We start from the raw sequence: 20,331 nt of genomic DNA on the forward strand, positions 1-20,331 counted from the left end.
TGGTGATGCTGCTAGCTCCGAAATTGTTGCAAGCCAACTTGTACCCAAAGCAATGTCACTCTTTGCTGCAAAATTTAAGATAACTTTTCCCAAGCTTGTGTGATTGTTTGTTGCAGCAGCCCTGGCTACAAGCTCCCCAGGTGAATGGTGCCTCTGGTGCTTGGCCAGGGGGTGCTAGTTCCCAGGAGCTGAGGTGGTCTCAGAGTAAGCAAGCAAGTGGGTGAGGGAGGCCAGCCAGCCCACCAGCCCTTGCTGTTGGGAATGGGCATATTTATTTACCTTTGGCTAGTCTCCATTGGGCCAAGGCTGGGGGCATCCTCTTTGCAGGTCCCTGTGGGGCAGTGGAAGTAGCTGCCTGGAGGACTCCCAAGGAGAGGGGGCTGAGGGAACACTCCACAAGGGAGGGCATTCAAAAAGGGGCGAGGGGCTGCCAGCTCTGCAAGCAACGAGTGACATAAGTGGGCTTCTGAGGCTCAGAGCACTTTTCCTCACAGGGGAGCTGCAGAATGTAGTTGGTCAAGGGAGCTGTGGACTCAAAAAGGTTGAAAACCTCTGTTTCCCATAAATAGATGCCAGCAGAATGAAAAAACAACAACTGGTGGAGTATGACAGTGGCCCATTATGATGAGGGGCATGTTTATCAATATTTTATAGAAACCTCTGGCTACCTAACCTGTGGCCTTCCATATGTTGATAGACTACAGTTCTCTTTGGCCAGGATGACTGGGACTGATGGGAGTCCAGGAACATAGTGGAGGGCCACAGGTTCATCACCCTGCTCTACAGTCATGTTTCCATTCTAGCATTGTTATTCTAGTTAGGCCTAAACAGATTATTTGAGGGGGATTCCCAATTTATATTAGCTAATCTGAATAGAGACCTTGTATGACCCAGGTGGCGCTGTGGTTAAACCACTGAGCCTAGGGCTTGCTGATCGGAAGGTCGGCGGTTCGAATCCCTGTGACGGGGTGAGCTCCCGTTGCTTGGTCCCAGCTCCTGCCAACCTAGCAGTTCGAAAGCACGTCAAAATGCAAGGAGATAAATAGGAACCGCTACAGCGGGAAGGTAAACGGCGTTTCCATGTGCTGCTCTGGTTTGCCAGAAGCGGCTTTGTCATGCTGGCCACATGACCTGGAAGCTTTACGCCGGCTCCCTCGGCCAATAATGCGAGATGAGCGCGCAACCCCAAAGTCGGTCACGACTGGACCTAATGGTCAGGGGTCCCTTTACCTTTATGCTGCACAATTTGTATTTCAAAAATGCATGATTTTATATATTAAAGAATTAGTGGATAGCAGACAACACATTTTAATAGCTAGCTTTATTTCCTGAATAAGAGGAACAAAAAAAGGTTGGAAGTCTTTTTGGCCTAGTCATCTACCCAATGTATCCAATACAGACTAGGTGGTTAATACAAGCCTTTCCAGATTAGGCATTTGATTAGTAGAACAGATTAACTTGAAATAAAGGCCCAGGAAAACTGCAACAAGCTTCAGCTGTGCAAACCATCTAGTCACAATCATTTCTAGTGAACTGTGCTCAAGAACCCTACCTCATTTGACCCCACAGACTGTACAGTGGTTAGCTGAACAGTTTTATTTTGAGATTTTCTGCACATAGCAGCACGAGAGATTGTTTGCCCACTTACTAAAATTTTCAGTGACAAAGAAATAATCTGTTATCCGAAAAGTGTGTTTACACATGGATAAAGAACAGAAAATTGATTATTCATTTAAAATAAACCCATGACAACTGATCACATGTCTGAACAGAACAACCCCGTGATGACTAGCTGGGACTATAAGCCCATTCAGTCACTCTGCTAAATAATAAAAAAAGATGGTCTATATAGTCTAGATATTGTGTGCTTGGCAAGTCTACTTCCACACAAGATAGTTAATGCAGCTTGTCCTACAGAGCCCCTGTGATCAGCATTCTGGTTTGTTCGATCTCTCTTCACAGTTGCTCTTAAGGCTGAGGGGTGTAACGAAGGTATTTCTTTCCTGATGGAAGTTCTTTGGTGCAAACTCCTCCTGGAAAGAGCTTGTCAGCTTCTTCTTCTGATACACTTGGAATCACCATGACCTGGTCCCCAGGCTCATGAGGAAAGAAGGAGGGGAGACTTTTAGTAAGAAGTGCCATACTTAAGAGAGCTGCAGATCCTCCAGTTCTGCCAGTGAAGACTAGAACCTTCAGTCTGTTGAAGCTTATTGCATTTGTGAAAAACACACAGATCCTCTTACATAGAAGTTTTCACTGAAGTTGGAATATATATTCAGTTTCCCACATGGATATTCCACAATGCATATGCAATATACAAACAGACAAACCCTACATATCATATTGGCCCAAATATAAGCCGCACCCACAAATAAGCCGCACCTTTAAAATTCAAGGCTTATTTGCGGGTGTGGCCCGCTCCCGGCTCTACCATCCTGAATGGGGGTGCTGCACGCACGCCTCCCAACACTACTGCCTCCTGACACTACCTCCCCAAGCCGGTCTAGGAGTCACGGGCGGGCAGCGTGCCATTGCCCACGCTCTCAGGCTGCTTCTGGGGGTGGGGGAGCAGCACCGCTTTGCCGGCAGCCTTCCCCCCCTTCCCCCTTTGTTTTCACAGGTCAGGGGAGGCTTGGGAGTTGTGGGCGGGCGACGCACTGTTGTCCCACACCCCAGATGGCCCTCCTGGGCAGCTGTTTTAGCAGCAATATCATAAGGTTGTGAATATAAGCCACACTTTAACTTTTATGTATTGGGATTTGGTGGGAAAGTGTGGCTTATATTTGGGCCAATATGGTACTGCATGTAAATGCCAGCTGTATAAGGTTGCACAAATGCAGGAGCCAATTTCAGTCAAGCAATGAGAAAATCACGCACACACCATCAGTTCAAGGCAAAGTTGGTCTTTTAAAAGGATGTTATTTAAGTATCTATGTGCCATAAGGGAAGGCAAAAGACCATATGCCAATGGCCAGAGACAGTTTCATCTTTCTTTCATTTTTTGTACTGCATTATATACTGTCTTTCTGTGAAGCCACTAAAAGCGCTGTACAATTTAAACTATGTGAACCAGCTTTAATGCCTTGGTAGAAAGGAGGTATATAAATGTAGTGAATAAACCAAGCTGCATTCCTAGGCACGCTTACCTGGGTGTTGTCACTATTTAACTCAATACAATGCACTTCTGAGTAAACCTGCATAAGATTGTGCTGTAAATCATGTTCAATACCACATTTTCATAATGTACAAGTAATAAAATCTATATATTCCCAGAACCCCCAGTTGGAAATTGATCAAATTCAGTTATTAAACTGTTCGTTTGAACAGCTTATGCTGACACTGTAAATCACAAACTGTAATTTACAGCCACAGCCACAGGGATAGTGGAATATGGATCAAGAGCCAAAAGAGGAAATAGAGCAGCAGGGTTCAAAAGACCCACTATCTGGTCACTAAAGACAAGGCCTTGGTGACTCAATTGAAGCTTTCAGAGGCATATCTGCTGATCTTTTCATAAACCAAAAGGAGTAAGTGGCCCTCCTTCAGCAAATTATTTAGGTCAATAATAATGGTGTCATTGGGACTCCCGGGGTAAGTTGCTCTAGCTAACTGAATAAAAGTAACAACATATTCAAGCTTCCTGCACTGTTCCCTAGTTAGTTTATCCTAATTGAACTGGATGCAACTTCCCCTTCCCAGAAGACAGAAGCTGAATTTAGACTCACATATGTAGCAGGGTACTACTATCTGACAGCGTGAGGAAACTTCAGAATTTAATGTTAATAAAGTATAGTTACCTTCCAATCAACTGGGGTAGCAACCTTCTTAGCAGCTGTTAGCTGTAGGGAATCGACCACTCTTAGAATCTCATCAAAGTTTCTGCCAGTGGTTGCTGGGTAGAGGATAGAGAGCTTGAGTTTCTTGTCCGGGCCAAAGATGAATACCTATAAAAGCAAAGCCACAGAATGAGAACCTGAAAATCATGCCAGATGAGCTATTCTTTTACAGCTCATCCCTCACATTCACTCCTTTCCAAAAATATTTTGGAACTATGGCTGTCTGTATTAGAAAGGACTACTTTACAGCAAGTGTTCTCATCTTACTTCTGGCATACAGTGATCTGACTGTAATATTTCTGCCCTGAATTTGTAGTCCTAAACTGGCAAAAGTGATAAAAATTATTTACTGGTAGAACTGAAAGGTTTCAAAAGAATTTTGAATATCTCTGAAGGTTAGCAGCTTCTCCCCAACAAGTTAACTGGTCTAAAAGAAAGGAACAATAATACCCTAGAAAAGGATCGCCCATCTTTTTGGGTAACTCTGGAATTTTGAGAAAGTACTTTGGTGAGTGTCAGTCACAAAGTGACTGTCAATTCTAAAAAAGCAGAAAATGGTGTGGCTATGACCCCACCAACATTTTTTTCCAGATGGGAACATTGCCGGGGTGGGGGGTGGGGATTAAATCATTCTCCAGTGTTCCAAACCCAATCAGTTTCGCTGCCCCAAAACAGTCTATACCTGATGTCCAGCTGTTGGTGTGAGAAAGTATGAGTTAATGAGAATGAATATGAGTGTATATGTGCATGAGCATGTGTTTGAATTAACAGCCCAAGGCACTGCCAGCCACATCAACTGGCTTCCGGCCCCCAAGGAGAGAGGGCTGTTGCACTCGGGTCTTGCTTCCAGCCTTCCTGCGGGCATCTCGTTGCTCACTGTGGGAACAGGATACTGGACTAGGTGGGTCACTAGCCTTATCCAGCAGGGTCTTCTTAGGTTCCTAAGGACCCACCCATCATCACACGTGGCCCTTGGAGGCTACAAGTTTGTCCATCCCACAATACAAAGAATGAAAAGCTAGTTGCAGCCTGCAGTGTTAGAGACACTCAATACTTACCACACGGGCAGTCAGAGGCATACCATCCTTGTCTCTCTCATCTGGGTCTAGCATGCCCAGCTGGACTGCAAGCTCCCGTTTTGAGTCGGCAATTATGGGAAAGGGGAGCTGCTCTTTGGCCTCATCTCCATTGTAGGCATTGATGTCCTACAGGAGAGAAAATTGTTAGCGTTGTGTCACTGGTACAAAAGAACATAGGAAAGACGACAAGTGGTATTCACATGACTCTTATTCCTGGTATATAGCAGTATCTTTAAAAAGCACTCCAGGAAGAGGGGTTCAAGGCTTCTTGCCAACAAACTAGTCTTCTGTGTTTAAACAGCATTTTCTTTACAGAGAAATTCACAGTTCAAACCTATGCAGATCTGTTTGGTTCCATTCCAGGGTGGATAAAAATCAATGATTTTAAAAATAAAAATTAAAAAAAAAATCGGATTTTTTTTATTTAAATCGGATTTTTTTTTAAATAAAATGCTTTTTGAGGAAAATATATTACCATCCAAAGGTTATTCCATCATGAAATAAAGATTAGTTTTTTTTTAATTATGTAGAATACGGTTGTATATGTTTAATTTTTTTGGTAAATAAATTCCATTAATCCATTCACAATGTCATGCTCTTCCAGAGGTTTTTGTAAGATTATTGGGCAGTTTCTCTGCTTACAAGATATTATCACAGATGCTTGGTTTACTTTTGCAGTTCTCAAAACTGAATTTGACTCAGCAGAGATCACATGCCTCTTCTTCACAGCAAAAATGTTATAACATGAACAGAGTTGAGAAAAAGACCTTAATCCTATTGTTCTACAAACCTATGAATACAGAATCAACCCCTTCAGTGCTAAGTTTCCAGAAGTTCAGTGAATAGAATAGAATAGAAACAACATTTTTCTGATTGTTTGGAGTGGACAGTATTTAAGTTTTTCATGTGTAGGCTGGGCTGACAGTCTAAGTTTCTTAAAATATATATATTTTGTTTTTGTTTAGCCAAATTAGTTAACAAACATGGATGTTTGTTTAAACAAATAACATATGCTGTAATGTTATTGTTTCAGTTGAATAAATCTATTTAATTTGTTATTATTAATGTAATGATTATTTTTCTCCTTCCTAAGTACAACAGAAAAGTTGTCCAAATACAGTATGAATGATTAACCTATTAAACTGGGGATAAAAAAACTAATATGAAAAGTTGTTATTCTAAAAATCTTCATCTACTAACATATTAAAGTTGTACCAGCAAGGATTAGTCTTTATGTAGAAAACTATGATTTAAATCAAGCCTTACTGACTAGTGATTTAAATCAGATTGATTTAAATCAAATCCACCCTGTTCCATTCAGTTTAATTGCACTTTTTACCAGGTTTTAAGCCTGTATAGGATTGAAACCTCAGTCAAGTGAAGCTGTCCCTGAAATCTGAAGTGGTCTACAGCCCAAGCACAGGCTTACCTAAATCTCAGTGAGAGCTAGGCCTTACATGCAAGTTCCATTGAATTATATGAGACATTGAGCCTAACCCTATGCATGGTAACTTATAAATTAGGTATGTCACTCAAGCAAAGCACACATTATTCGCCTGTTTGAGGACAGGGCTAAAATATTTCTTTGTTTATGCAGGTGTGCAAGAATCCACCAACAAAAAAATGGGAACTCCTTCAGGTAAGTGACACTTAAACTACAACTAGAGTCACGGATAATAATCATGATGATCAATCTCACTCAGCCCAACAGTACCGTAAGTATTTGACAGTAAGTTGCTAATGTTTGTAAGAAGTACTCAAGAGGGCTTTGGTGATAGCAGCGTGTTTACCACTACAGAAACTGTAGCGGTGCACAAACGGTTAAAACTTTTTTCAAATGTTATGCAAGATTCTATAAGCATCCTCTCAAGTGAGAGTGCAGGCTGACTCACAGGCTGCATGGGAGAAGGGCCACAAGCTGAGTGCAGTTGCACTAAGGAACTAAGCCATAAAGCATGTCACACATAAAGAGTGGAGGGAACTGGCAGAGAAGGCACTAGCAAAGTTATGACCAAGAAATTATTGGCAAAGATATGACAATGAAGTGACTAAGAAGTTTAATCATCATCATCAACAGGCCTAAAAGTGTAACATACTACTGGTATATATTATTTAGAATAATCTAATACTGCTTCCCCCCCATTTGCCTGAACCTTATGCATAAACCTTAAAGTGGAAGATTTAAGACACACACCAAAAGAAGAACCTTTGATTTGAGTAACTCCTTTGAGGTATCCTGCGAGTTCCCAGTACACACTAGTGATCTGCAAGTGAACTTAAGGGATATGTTCTAGAGAACCTTGCAGTCAATCTAGAGCAGGGGGTCCCCAAACTAAGGGCCCGGGGGCCGGATGCGACCCAATCACCTTCTAAATCTGGCCCGCGGACGGTCCAGGGATCAGCATGTTTTTACATGAGTAGAATGTGTCCTTTTATTTAAAATGCATCTCTTGGTTATTTGTGGGGCCTGCCTGGTGCTTTTACATGAGTAGAAAGTGTGCTTTTATTTAAAATGCATCTCTGGGTTATTTGTGGGGCAGAGGAATTCATTCATATTTTTTCCCCAAAATATAGTCCTGCCCCCCCACAAGGTCTGAGGGACAGTGGGCCGGCCCCCTGCTGAAAAAGTTTGCTAACCCCTGATCTAGAGTCAGTCTTGCAGTCAGCATGGAGTGCAAATGAAGCAAAGGCTTCATTTCCAAGTGTTAACCTTTCTATGAAAATCAATTCTACGCAAAACTAATATATATGCATTTTTTTCCTCAGCAGAACATTAAAAAGTTTTCCAGTCAACAGAGATGGCATCTTGATGTTCAACTGAAGTCTCAACACAAATGCTACTATTCACCTAGCTACAATGTCTTCTGAAGACAGGCAACCTTTGTTCATTCTTCTTTTTCAGATATAAAATGTGACTTAACTTTAATTTTTCTCCTTATATCCTATCATTCAGCCACCAGATGTCCATACTCTCTAGAGAAACGCTTGCTTTTTGTTTTACTAAGACCAACTAGTCACAAATAAGCTTTCAAATACTTCCTCACTACTTTGGCTTTTAAGTTGAACCTAATAAAGGAGTCATGATACTGCTATGATTTCTTTTTAACAGACTAGAATTCGTTTTCACCTTTGACAACTAGTGAAATGACACACTTCCATTTTAAATATAACTGCCATGTATTGGGAGCAATATTCAATTTGCTATTACTGCGTTGGGTCCAGTAGAACAGTTCCAAACCCTAATAAAATATATTCTCAAGTTTATACAATCTTATTTTGCATTTGCTTTATATGTACTTCATTATCTAGAGAAAGTGTCAAGCAGAGCCTTGGAAGGAGAGCAACTTTGCCTAACAAAGTGTTCTGTCCTGAAATAACTCTCTCCACCACATAATATGGCTTCACAACAGCCTTTCCCTTGTATTCTCAGACAACTGACTGGTTTGACAGGGTGGCAATACCAGCTAGTTGGCATTTTAAAAGAGCGTATTGGCAACTTGGCAAGGGACACTTCCTGGTATATTTGTGGCTAGATTTTAATTATTTTACACATCACAAATTGAGGGAGATGGAGCCTTCTAAGTAAAAGGGCAGTTAATTCCTCAAAGTCAATTTAAGCTGAAAGTTTTGTGTATGTGAGTTTATATGTGTGTTCATTTTAATTTGAATCTCAATAAAGTTTTCTTTTCATAAAAAGCAATATGCAAAAAAATTCAAAACAAACCCACTGTTAATTGTTTTCAATTCCACAGTAAAGTCCAAACATAGTGTATTGAGATTGGTTTCAAACAGAAGAGCAACAATTTATACTATAGAATAGTATTCATAGATTACTAGAGAATAAAAAATTCATTCACCCTACTCATGAAAATGTAATGCAAATTATTTCAGTTACATGCTCAAACAGGCACATTAGCTGGAGCCTCCCAACACACCAATTACTTACTTCTCCTAATCATGGCACCCAGTTTTGGAACACAGTGCAGATTTAATCTGAGGTTCCGTGTCCACTTTAGAGCCTAGATGCCTTGTGGAGCTCTAGCATGCATCAACATCACTAAGAGGACTAATCTAATCCGTTTTATAAAGATCAGGGACTGCAAGTTATCAAAGTTATTAGTATAGCAGCATATAATAGCTTTAGTGTTTGATATACTTTTGATACAATATTGCCTCTACATTTAGCAATACACTCTGGCACATCTGCCAGGATTTTGGGAGCTTTTACTTCCAACTTACATTAACGGCAGCTTGTCACATCATCCAAACAGAAACAAACTGCCGTTATTCTTAATTACGATTAGTGGAAACAAATCAATTTCAAATCATGGTTTATGAACCTGGTTTGTTTCAAAAGGCCATAGTTTGGTTCAACCACCATTTAGGGTTCCGTAGTAATGCTAAACTCTGGTTAAACTGAAGCAGAAGCTTCTCTTCTTCTCAGATATACTTCGGAGGAGGATGGGAGGGTGGGGTGTGTAAGTCCTTGTGTGAGCCAAGCCTGCGAGTCCTACCCTTCTTCAGTTGATTGGTGCTATTATTTATCTCCATAATACCTTGCTCCAACAGAGATGGTCTTTGACATCATCAATAGAGAGGGCTATCATTTTAATGTTACGCTTTGCAAACTCTGGTGCCAGCTTTGCTGCTCTGCCAAGCTCTGTCGTGCACACTGGAGTAAAATCTCGTGGATGAGAGAACAGGATGCCCCATCTGAAAGAAAAGCAACATGGCATTGTCTTGATGGGTAGGGTAACACTGAAACCAAGTCGTGCAAAGCTTATTTAAGACCTCCTAATCAGACCGAACAATTCAAGTTTCTTTTTGTGTTAAAATTAAGCAAATTTCATTTTTTTGGACTCCCTGCTCTCTTTTTGTTATCTTTATTTTGACATCCATTCCCTTCAGCAGCAGCAGCAAGAGTTTCATTCTTCATTGGAGTTTTCAGTCTCCATGTTTCCATGACCTTCTGAACTGAAGCATCACACAGTTGACACTCCACTGATGGCTAATACTACCTCCGCCCCTCAGAACTGGTCTCCCTGCTGTTGTAAGTCTTTAGGTGAGCATCATACACCATAGCTTTCCACAATAGTACACAGCCTGCCAACATTCTTTGATTAAAATGACAGCTCCTGTTTGGTAAGGTATCCTGAGTCAGCAATGCTTAATCTCAAATTGTATAGTACAGACAATTTCAATAAGTACTGGCATTGTCATTTTAGGCAGCTAAGCACATTACTGCTATGGGTGAAAACCTCACTGTAAACTACTGAGAAAGTTGCTTCGGGATGGGTCAGTAAGTCTTAACACGTAGGCCTTAGCCATGGGAGAAGAGAAGCACCTTCCTGTTATACTAGAAGCAGAGGAAACTCTAGGAGTCGGTTAGGTATACTTTGGAACCTTGAAATATCAGGTTTGGTTTCAACATGCATTTTACAACAATATTGCCCTGACAGGTGGTTTAGAATTACTGCAGAGCATGCAACAGCCAAATTAAAAAGTGAATTATGCAGCCCATTCATAACTCTTCTCTAGACTTCAGTGGATATAGTAAGCATTTTATTTGCCCTGTAGCCAAGTAACATCTTCTGCCAGGCCATTTTGGCCAACACCTTCCTGTTGCAAAGGTTCATTCTCTAGTCAAACATTACACTAAGCCTCAATAAGTGGTGTCAAGCACCATAACTTTACCCTTTGCTCTCCTGACTATCACAACTGCATGTCAGCATACTGCCTTGGAGATGAATTTTATTGTTTAAACTCTGGAACTGCTGTGTTCAACTATAAAGAAAGCAAATATTTACTGAGTCAGTTAGCAAGGCAATTTAAGATATACAAGTTAAACAATGAATTTGGAAACATTCATATTTCTGCATCTTTTAAAATAGCTGTCTCTGTTGTTTGCTGCCCACATGAGAAAGCTCCAGCACAGAATGTTCTCAAGCTTGCTTTTAGCAGTGGTGGGGGTACTTTTCCAAAGTCACTGTGTGATCTCTAGTACAACTGAATAAGAACACATTTGAACTAAAGAGATAAAACTGAGTGCAGCATATTTTTATTTCAATTATGAGCAAGAAGCCTATTGCTGCTATTTGAAATATGGTATGTGTATGTAAACTTTTTGTGCTTTTTTGTATTAGTGCAGTATAGATACTATTTGTATATATTTCCTGAATTTTTAAGGACCACTGCATAATTTCTCTTGCCTACCATATCAAGTTTAAAGTGAACAAGGAGTTTGGAAAAATATACAGTAGATGGAAACCTGCCCAAATCATAAGCACTTTACGGAATCCTAAGGACTATTTAGCATATTTAAGACCAAATAGTGTGCTCCATGACTATGCCACAGGATTGTATTGCAGTGCTTAACATACCATCGATGGGTAACATTTTTGAAATGCCACTCATGTATTGCAATTCAAATACAGCACTGGAATCTCACTTATCTTCTTACAGTCATTGGGTATGGAGGCACTGTGAAAGGAATAAGACCAATGCTAAAGGTCTCAAAGAACAGTTAACTATGAGTCCTGGTTTGGAGGACACACCAAGCCAAACCCTGGCTTAGTTTAGTGCAGTGTAGTAGCAAAAAGCTGCAGGAATGAGCAGAGCACCTTCCAAGCCCTCCTTTCAGAAGCCCTCACACTAAGCCAAAGGTTGGCTCCACTTCCTTCACTTTATGTAGTAAGTAAACAACTATTTGTACCCCACCTCTTAGGATATTAATTCTTTCAAGGCAGCATACACTAAAATCAGAATGCATTAAGAAAAATGCAAAAGAGTGACAGAAGAAACTTAAGCCATTGGGATATTCCCCAAGAAGGCGTTTGGGGTGGGGATGGTGGGGGGAGAGAGGCAACAGCTGAAGAGTTACAGGTAAGTAGCGGTGTTGGTCTGATGTAGTCAAAACAAAATTTAAAAATTCCTTCCAGCACTTAGGAGACCAACTAAGTTTGTCATTGGTATGAGCTTTCGTGGTATCTGAAGAAGTGTGCATGTCATACCAACGACAAACTTAGTTGGTCTCTAAGATGCTACTGGAAGGAATTTTTTTGTTTTGTTTTAACAGCTGAAGAAGCAGACTTGTCTTCTTTGCCAGCCTCCCGCTGCTGGGGTCCTTCCCACAAGGCAGCAGGTTGCAGAAAAGAGAAGAAGGGGGGGTCATTAAAACACGTTTAAGTGCGGTGCTTCCTGCCCAAAGAATCCTGGGAACTGTAGTCCGAGGGTGCTGAGAACCGCAGCTCTGCGGCATCGCAACTACAGCACCCAGAACCAGAACTATCTGGGGAGGGAGCAGCCACGTGCGCAGGCTTTGACCCACGGCTGCGCCCTACGGCGTTTCCTCATGGCGCGGGCCCTCCAACCCCTTCGGGCCCTTGCACGGGGGTGGGGGGCGCAAAGCGGAGCCCCCTCGCGAAGCAGAGACCGGGGAGCTGCGCAGCGCAAGCCACGGGAGCTCAGCCCTTGCGCAGCGGCGGCGGCGGCAGCGGCAGCGGCAGCAGCAGCAGCAGCAGCAGCAGCAGCTATTCGGTAGCAGCCCTCGTACTCACGAGTTTCCCAGGAACTCGTGGAAGCGGAGAGGGCCATGCGTGGTGTCGGCTTGGAAGTTGGGCGCCTCGTCCCCCAGCAGCAGGCCCGGCATGGCAGCAGCAGCGGCGAGTCGGCGGCTCAGCTACGTCCGGCGCGCGCGAGGCAGAACCGAGGCGAGGGCGAAGCGCAGAAGCCGAGGGGGCGGGAAAGGGGCGGGGCGGCGCAGCTGCGCAGAACGCGCCGCTTTCTGTCCGGACTCCGGGGGCAGCAGACTGCGCTGGCCCAAATTAAGATCAAAAGCAGCAGCATCAAATAAATGACTAAGTTGCTGTAATTGATTTTTTTTCGGGGGGGGGGTAAGGGGAGTGTACCTTTATTTTTAGATCTCATGTTACGATTTATAGAGGAAGTACTGTAGCTCTGTTTTGTTAATGCACTTTTTGATGTGTTTTACCTGCGTGGTTTGTGACGACTTTTGTAACGACGCAAATCTTTTCGCCGCCTGTTGTTGTTTAGTCGTTTAGTCGTGTCCAACTCTTCGTGACCCCAGGCAGCTTGGTCAAACTCATGTTCGTAGCTTCGAGAACACTGTCCAACCATCTCGTCCTCTGTCGTCCCCTTCTCCTTTCCCAACATCAGGGTCTTTTCCATAGAGTCTTCTCTTCTCATGAGATGGTCAAAGTATTGGAGCCTCAGCTTCATGATCTGTCCTTCCAGTGAGCACTCAGGGCTGATTTCCTTCAGAATGGATAGGTTTGATCTTCTTGCAGTGGGACTCTCAAGAGCAAAAATTCTCAAAAGCATCAATTCTTCGGCGATCAGCCTTCATTATGGTCCAGCTCTCACTTCCATACATCACTACTGGGAAAACCATAGCGTTAACTATATGGACCTTTGTCGGCAAGGTTATGTCTCTTCTTTTTAAGATGCTGTCTAGGTTTGTCATTGCTTTTCTCCCAAGAAGCAGGCGTCTTTTAATTTCGTGACTGCTGTCACCATCTGCAGTGATTATGGAACCCATGATCACTGCATGGGTTCGCTGCCTAGAGCGTGGTTTTATTTCTGGAAAGACGGCCTGCAAATTAATTTAAGAGGAGGGAACTTACAAAACCCGGGGGGGGGGGGATGAGGACAAGTGCTCCTGAATTCTGTGGGATATAAACTTATGAGAAGACAGGCTTGTTGCTGGACTGCCAAAAAATAAAATGAAAATGATTGCATGCAAAAATGGGGGATTAATTGTGCACATGTTTGGTCACGAATATGGATTTCAAAGCAAATTGGTAGGATCTCTCTTTAGGATTGCGTCTTATCCTTCTTAAAGCCTTCTTGTTTATCTCTTCTTCCTCTCTTTTTGGACATTTGGACAATTGGGGAGAGTAAGGACTTAACAAAATTGCAAAGAGGCATCTCACTCTACTTTTGACACCCTCCCCCAAATAATCCACTTTATACGTATTAAAAAGAACTACACTGTACAGCCCTTGGAATACATTAATGCAGGGGTCTCCAAACTAAGGCCCGGGGGCCGGATGCAGCCCAATCGCCTTCTAAATCCGGCCCGCAGAACGGTCCGGGGATCAGCATATTTTTACATGAGTAGACTGTGTCCTTTTATTTAAAATGCATCTCTGGGTTATTTGTGGGGCCTGCCTGATGTTTTTACATGAGTAGAATGTGTGCTTTTATTTAAAATGCAGCTCTGGGTTATTTGTGGGGCATAGAAATTTGTTCATATTTTTTTTCAAAATATAGTCCGGCCCCCCACAAGGTCTGAGGGACAGTGGACCGGCCCCCTGCTGAAAAAGTTTGCTGACCCTGCATTAATGCCTGCTGATCACAAAAACCTCCACATTCAGAGGAAATTTATCTCTGCCCATGTAGTTGCCGACGCAAAAATAATAGGAGGGCTATGGAAGAGTCCAGTGATTGGCACTTTTCACCATGCCACTTAAGGCTGGGGGTGTAACCAACCCCCCATTCTCACAATGGCCTTCCAAACACAGCTATTCCCCCCGACTAGGAATTTTAGATGAATTAATCAGCTACACTGCTAAACAGTGTTTAAAAAGAAATGTGTTTCTACCACTAACTTCAATTGAGCTTCACACACAAAGAAACCTTACTGAGTCCTGTTCAAATTTATAGCCATAAAATTTCTATGAAGTACTAGAGTAATTCACAGAATTGTAGAGTTGGAAGAGAGATTTCCAAGGATCATCAAGTCCAACCCCCTACAATGCAGGAATCTCAACTTGACAGATGGCCATCCAACCTCTGCTTTAAAACATCCAAGGCAGGAGAATCCATCACCTCCCCAAGGATTCTGTCTTGCTGTCAAAAAGTTATTCCTGATGTTTAGTCAGAATTTAACAAAAAAATGCAAACTTAACAAAAAGGGGGGGCACACCCCAAAGAATCAAAACTGTAAACCATAGCTTGGAAGGACAAAAGTACAAAGATAAAGTACAACTCCAAAGGGATAATAAGGTATTAACTCATACAGAAATTACAACAAATAATCATCTCTGGCTTTGTGCTAACTGAGGGAGGCCGGCGATCAGTTTAAAAATGGACTTTTAATTCTAGGAGAGTGAGAATAAAAAGTCTGTTTTTACAATTACAGTATCTCCAGGTTCCCTCAGCTAGCCCAAAGCCAGCAGAAGACAACAGGAAAATTGGCTTTGGCATTAGTAAATCAAAATTTCAAATGGAGGTAGTGGAGGGAAATAAGAAGCTTTTATCTAAATTGTATGATCTTATTTTAGAATGGAACACCAAAGATGAGGCAACCAAAGATGCCATGATCAAATGGGCCATGGATCCAGGTCATAATATTGAAATAGATTTATGGTTAAAACTATGGAACCAAAATTTGAAATTTACCGCGTGCACGGTTCTCAAGGAGAACATCATGAAGATGATGTATCGCTGGCATTTGACTCCAGTCAAACTTGCAAAGATTTATAAGACCAAAAATAAGATCTGCTGGAAATGCAAGGAGGAAAATGGCGATACATATCACATGTGGTGGCTTTGTAAAAAAGTGAAACTTTACTGGGAGACAATATATAATGAGATTAAAAAAATACTGAGGTACACATTTCCGAAAAAACCGGAATTATTTTTGTTGTGTCTAATAGGAAATGAGATTAAAAAAGATGTAAAAATATTTATGTATGCCACCACTGCAGCCAGGATACTCCTAGCACAAAGGTGGAAAACATCAGAGATTCCATCTGTAGAGGATTGGCGCGGTAAATTGACGGAATATGTAGAATTGGCTATGTTAACTGGTAGAATAAGGGAACAAAAAGATCAAAAGACTCAGAAGGATTGGATCAAATTTTGGGATTATCTCAAGAGGCACTGTAAAATGACAAATACACTTACAGGAACGATGTAATACCTACTACTAGAAAGTAACTGTACACGTAAAAGAAATGATCATATAAGGAAAAATGCTATAGATCGGGAAAAGCGCATAACCTAGAATTGAACAACTAAAACCAAAACGATTGTAGAGGGGAAGTCAAGCTCGGCAGAACAGCTGTATTGGATTGTTTATCTTGTTTTTGTATTTGGGGATCTGGGATTAAGGTTCATGTTTTATCTGTATGTGTTTAGGTGGATGTAAGCAAAACTAAATAAAAAATAATGAAAAAACAAAGCCAGCTCCCTAAACGCACTAACGCCATTCAAGGCATTGATCTTCTGTCCAGCTCCACCCAGCCAGTGGCGGAGCTTCATGGTCTGGCACGGGGTGGGGGCGGAGAGCAGGGGGTGGGTCTGGTGCGCGTCCGGGGGCGTGGCGCCCAGTGGGGGGGCACCGTCCCCCCCCCCCGCACTCCTCTTCCTCCACCAGTGGCTCCAGCACCTGGCTTGCTCTGTTGCCAGCCGAGGTGGCTTTGTTGCTTATTTTAAGTCTTCCACACCCGAGGACTCCACCCTGGTGTGGAATCCGAGGTTCTTTGTTTGTGGGGGTGGCAAGGGTGTGGTGCATAGTGGGGGGGGGAGCTGTCCCATGCCTCCCATTCAGAGCACAGCCTGGTGTTTGCTCAGCCTGCTGACCTGTGCCTGCAAGTAGACACCTGCGGCTCGCCTAATGAATCGCACTGCAGAATCTCTCTCCCCTCGTGCCCTTTAATGGAACTAGGTTTGTTAGGCTGCAGAAAGAAAGCTGGACTAGGTAGACCTGCAGGGAATAATGTAATTTGAGCAAGGTGTCAGGCCCAGAGCTCCTGCAGAATGCTGGACCTTTCTCTAACCATGTGCAGAGTTATGCTGGTCTGAGTCGCAGCAAAAAAAAAAATTCCTTCAGTAATATATAATAATAATAATTTATTATTTATACCCCGCCCATCTGGCCGGGTTCCCCCAGCCACTCTGGGCGGCTTCCAAAAAAACAGAAATTCTAAAATACAGAAATCCAGTAGCACCTTAAAGACCAACTAAGTTTTTATTAAGGAAAAAACCCCATATCTGTCAGTTTCAGTTTCTTGTTTTTCCAGTTTTAAATTCAGTTCTCCTGTCTATAGCAGTCCTGGAATTTTCTCTTTCTTTTTAAGCATAGCTGCCAAGTTATCCCCTTTTTAAAGGGATTTTCCCTTATGCTGAATAGGCTTCCTCGCGAGAAAAGGGAAAACTTGGCAGCTATGGTATTGTGAAAATTCACCAGCATTTCAATGCAAATTTCTTCTGAAATACACATTTTTGCATGCCATTTTGACTGTTCTGCAAGCAAATTTCCCCATTACAGAATGCCTTTTTTTGGTATTCTGTTTTCACTAAAGTATGTGTTTTTTTTTCAGAACACTACCCCCTAACATAAGTATTTTTGTAGGTGGGCTGTTCAATTGTAGAACTACCATTGTAAAATTCAAAGAAATGTAGATCTCAGAGGATTGTTGTGTTTGGGCTCACATAATGGTTTGATGAGAAGTACAGATTAGAATCATAGAATCGGAGAGTTGGAAGAGACCACAAGGGCCATCCAGTCCAACCCCCTGCCAAGTAGGAAACACCATCAAAACATGAGGTACAGTTCTCATCTAAAATCATGGGCGTACCCAGGATCAAAACTGGGGGGGGGGAGACAAGCCACGCCCCACCCCCATTGGCTGGGAAAAAAGTGTGTGCCAATGGTAGGCGTGCACCCTCCTCCTCTTCCTCCTCCCGCTCACTTCTGCAGCGTCATGGGCGTAGGCAGGGGGGCAGGAGGGGGCAGCTGCCCCCCTAGAAGCAAAAAATTAATGTATTTTACAGACCATAACCAGCACTTTTCCCCTCCAAAAACTGAAGTGGAAAGGGCTTTGCTTTAGCAAGAGCAGCTAAGTCTCCGCTTGCTGGGGGGGGGGGACACACAGCTGTAACAAAAACACATCAAATAAATAAAGCAAAGTGGCTACCAGTAGTTAAGCAGTTAAGACAATGGAGCAGATATCCCCAGGCAATATTCGATAGCTGACCACTTCACCCTATTGTTCTTCAATGGGAGTTGTTAATGAGCATTCAGGGATTGCATTAACAGTTCTATTGGCGATTTAATGAGGGTGCAGAGGATTCAGTTTGACTAAGGTGGCCCTGCAAGGCTAAAAGGAAGTGAATAAGAAAGGGGGGGCTGTAGCTTTGACAGACACAGTGATGTTTATAAAAAGCAGTGGTGTTCGTCTGCCCCTCCTCCTGCATCTGTATACTTTAAATCAGGGGTGGCCACCTCCCAAGAGACTCTGATCTACTCACTTAAAAACTGGGAGTGATCTACCCCCTTTTGGGGGGTTCAGATCAAAGCTGTTGAGTTTTTTTAAGGAAGGGAAGCCCTGTTTTTTTGGGTTTAGGTCAAACTTGTTGAGCTTCTTTTAGGAGGGAGGGAGGCCCATTTTCATTTAGGGCTTCAGGTCATAGTTCAGCTTTTTTTAGGGAGGAGGAAAATTTTGGGTGAGCTTTTTTTAGGGGTGCCAGTGATCTAGCAGTGATCTACCACAGACATCCAGTGATCTACTGGTAGATCACAATCTACCTGTTGGACGTGCCTGCTGTAAATCAAGCAGAGAGAAAGCTGCTTACAAGGCTCCTGTACAGGTGTACCAGTATCTTCCTCTTGCTGCAGAGTTCTAGCATCACAGCGTCACCCAGAGGCACCCACAAATGTGAGTTATCCCTCTCTCTATTTCTTCCTTCCTTTCCTCCCTCTTCCATCCTCAATAAAATACTGGGGGGGGGGGGCAGATAAGCACCACATAGAAAGCCCATCAACATGGGGGAATGACTCTTTAAAATACAGTATTTATCAGTAATTGGGGGGGGGAGGCACCTAGGCCTCTAGGAGTTGGCTGCTATGTCTAGGAGTAGGACAATTCAAGAAAGCAGAATGATGCATATGATATGGCAATATATCAATGGAATCATAGAATTGTAGTTGGAAGGGACCACAAGGGTCATCTAGTCCAACCCCCTGCAATGCAGGATTTTCCCCCCAAGGTGGGGCTTGAACCCACGGCATGGTTGAAATATTATGCTGATATGCAGCAACGCCTCGGAGCCGTCGTGACTGCGGCCGTGCCTTGCCTCGCCCTCGCCCGCCCTGTCACCCCCTCTCGCCTCCCCGACCCTCCCGTCCTCTCCAGCCAAGCAGGGTAGCTGCTGCCGCTGCCAGCCCCAGAAGCACAAGGTGGCCGCTGCCGCCGCTGCTGCCACGATGTCGTCAGACCAGCTGGCTCTGTAGCCCCGCCCACGTTCCCACTTTGTGGCCCCGCCCCTGAACGACCATGGATTGCCCCCCCCTAGTTTTGATCCTGGCTACGCCCCTGGTGCCCGCTGCGGCAAGATTGCGTACCGAACCGAGAAGGACAAAAGTGCGCACCGTGAGCTGTCTTTTCTCTCTCTTCCTTTTTAGCTTCGGGGGGGGGGGAAGCTGCCCCCTGCCCCCCCCCTGGGTACGCCCATGTCTAAAATGCAAACAACATCAATCTTCTCTCCTCCCTGGCTCCATTCTTAACCACCGCTGAGTCATCAAGAGCACATGCAGGAGGGACCAGGTTCAATTCCTGACGAGTGCAACTTGGGAAGAAGGTCTGTGAATCAGCGGCAGAGCTCGTACCTTTTTGCACAAAAAGGCTCCATCTGCAGGCAAGGGCCTTCCCAGCTATGCTAGGGATTTGACCTATGCTCCTGCTACCACTAAGCTACAACCCTTCCTCTAAAAAAGGAAGTCAAGTGACATCCATAGCTGATACACTTCAAGCACTCTTATACCAGGTGAGCGGTCATGGACAAACCTAGAAATAGTAGTTTGTTAAAGGTGCTGGAAGTTTGAGCTCTGTGAGGTTAATGCTGTAAACAAACTATAGTTCCCAGCACTCTTTGGGGGAGACACTGATGATGTGGATGAGATAATAATAATAATACGCTGAATTAATATGCCCCACCGTTCTGCCTGTCCAGCTCTGAGGGCCTTCTGGCAGTTCCCTCACTGCAAGAAGTGTAGTTACAGCAGGGGTGCCCAAGCTTTTTCCAAGGAGGGCCAGATTTGTTGAAGTGAACGTGTGGGAAGGCCGTCCACAGTTGTTGAGCTTTTTTTAGGATTGAAGTTGCTGTGCTTTTTTTTTTTTAAAAGGATTTTACCCCAGGACATATACTGCCATGGGGGCCAGATTAAATCAGCGGGCTGGATTAGGCCCCTGAAACAGACTTTGGGCATGCCTGGGTTACAGGGAACCAGGCAGAGGGCCTTCTTGGTAGTGGCGCCCGCCCTGTGTGGAACGCCCTCCCACCAGATGTCAAGGAAATAAGCAACTAGCCTACTTTTAAAGGACATCTGAAGGCAGCCCTGTTTAGGGAAGTTTTTAATGTTTAATACTGTATTGAGTTTTTAATATTTG

At 43.4% G+C, this 20,331-nt stretch overlaps 2 protein-coding genes across 4 annotated transcripts in view; one reads left to right on the top strand and one right to left on the bottom strand.

Moving 5' to 3' along the window:
* Positions 1–8,595, top strand: part of ANKRD45 (ankyrin repeat domain 45) — a 29,008-nt gene extending 20,413 nt beyond the window's left edge. For 2 of the 3 annotated variants that reach the window (XM_060276602.1, XM_060276601.1), the window contains exons 6-7: positions 6,513–6,554; positions 7,682–8,595. In XM_060276602.1, the coding sequence (XP_060132585.1) occupies positions 6,513–6,554; positions 7,682–7,692 (53 nt within the window). In that variant the 3' untranslated portion in view covers positions 7,693–8,595. The remainder of the gene's footprint in view (positions 1–6,512; positions 6,555–7,681) is intronic. The other variant, XM_060276603.1, reaches the window with a different exon arrangement.
* PRDX6 (peroxiredoxin 6) lies at positions 1,303–12,633 on the bottom strand. Its single transcript, XM_035122065.2, has 5 exons — positions 12,472–12,633; positions 9,472–9,628; positions 4,895–5,041; positions 3,798–3,944; positions 1,303–2,097 (listed from the first exon to the last, which is right to left on the bottom strand). Exons 1-5 carry the CDS (start codon positions 12,561–12,563, stop codon positions 1,969–1,971), a joined length of 672 nt encoding a protein of 223 aa, XP_034977956.2. The 5' UTR covers positions 12,564–12,633; the 3' UTR covers positions 1,303–1,968.
* Between the last annotated feature and the right edge of the window lie 7,698 nt (positions 12,634–20,331).

This window comes from Zootoca vivipara, chromosome 7 (genome assembly GCF_963506605.1).
Source record: "Zootoca vivipara chromosome 7, rZooViv1.1, whole genome shotgun sequence".
In the NCBI taxonomy this organism is placed as follows: Eukaryota; Metazoa; Chordata; class Lepidosauria; order Squamata; family Lacertidae; genus Zootoca; species Zootoca vivipara.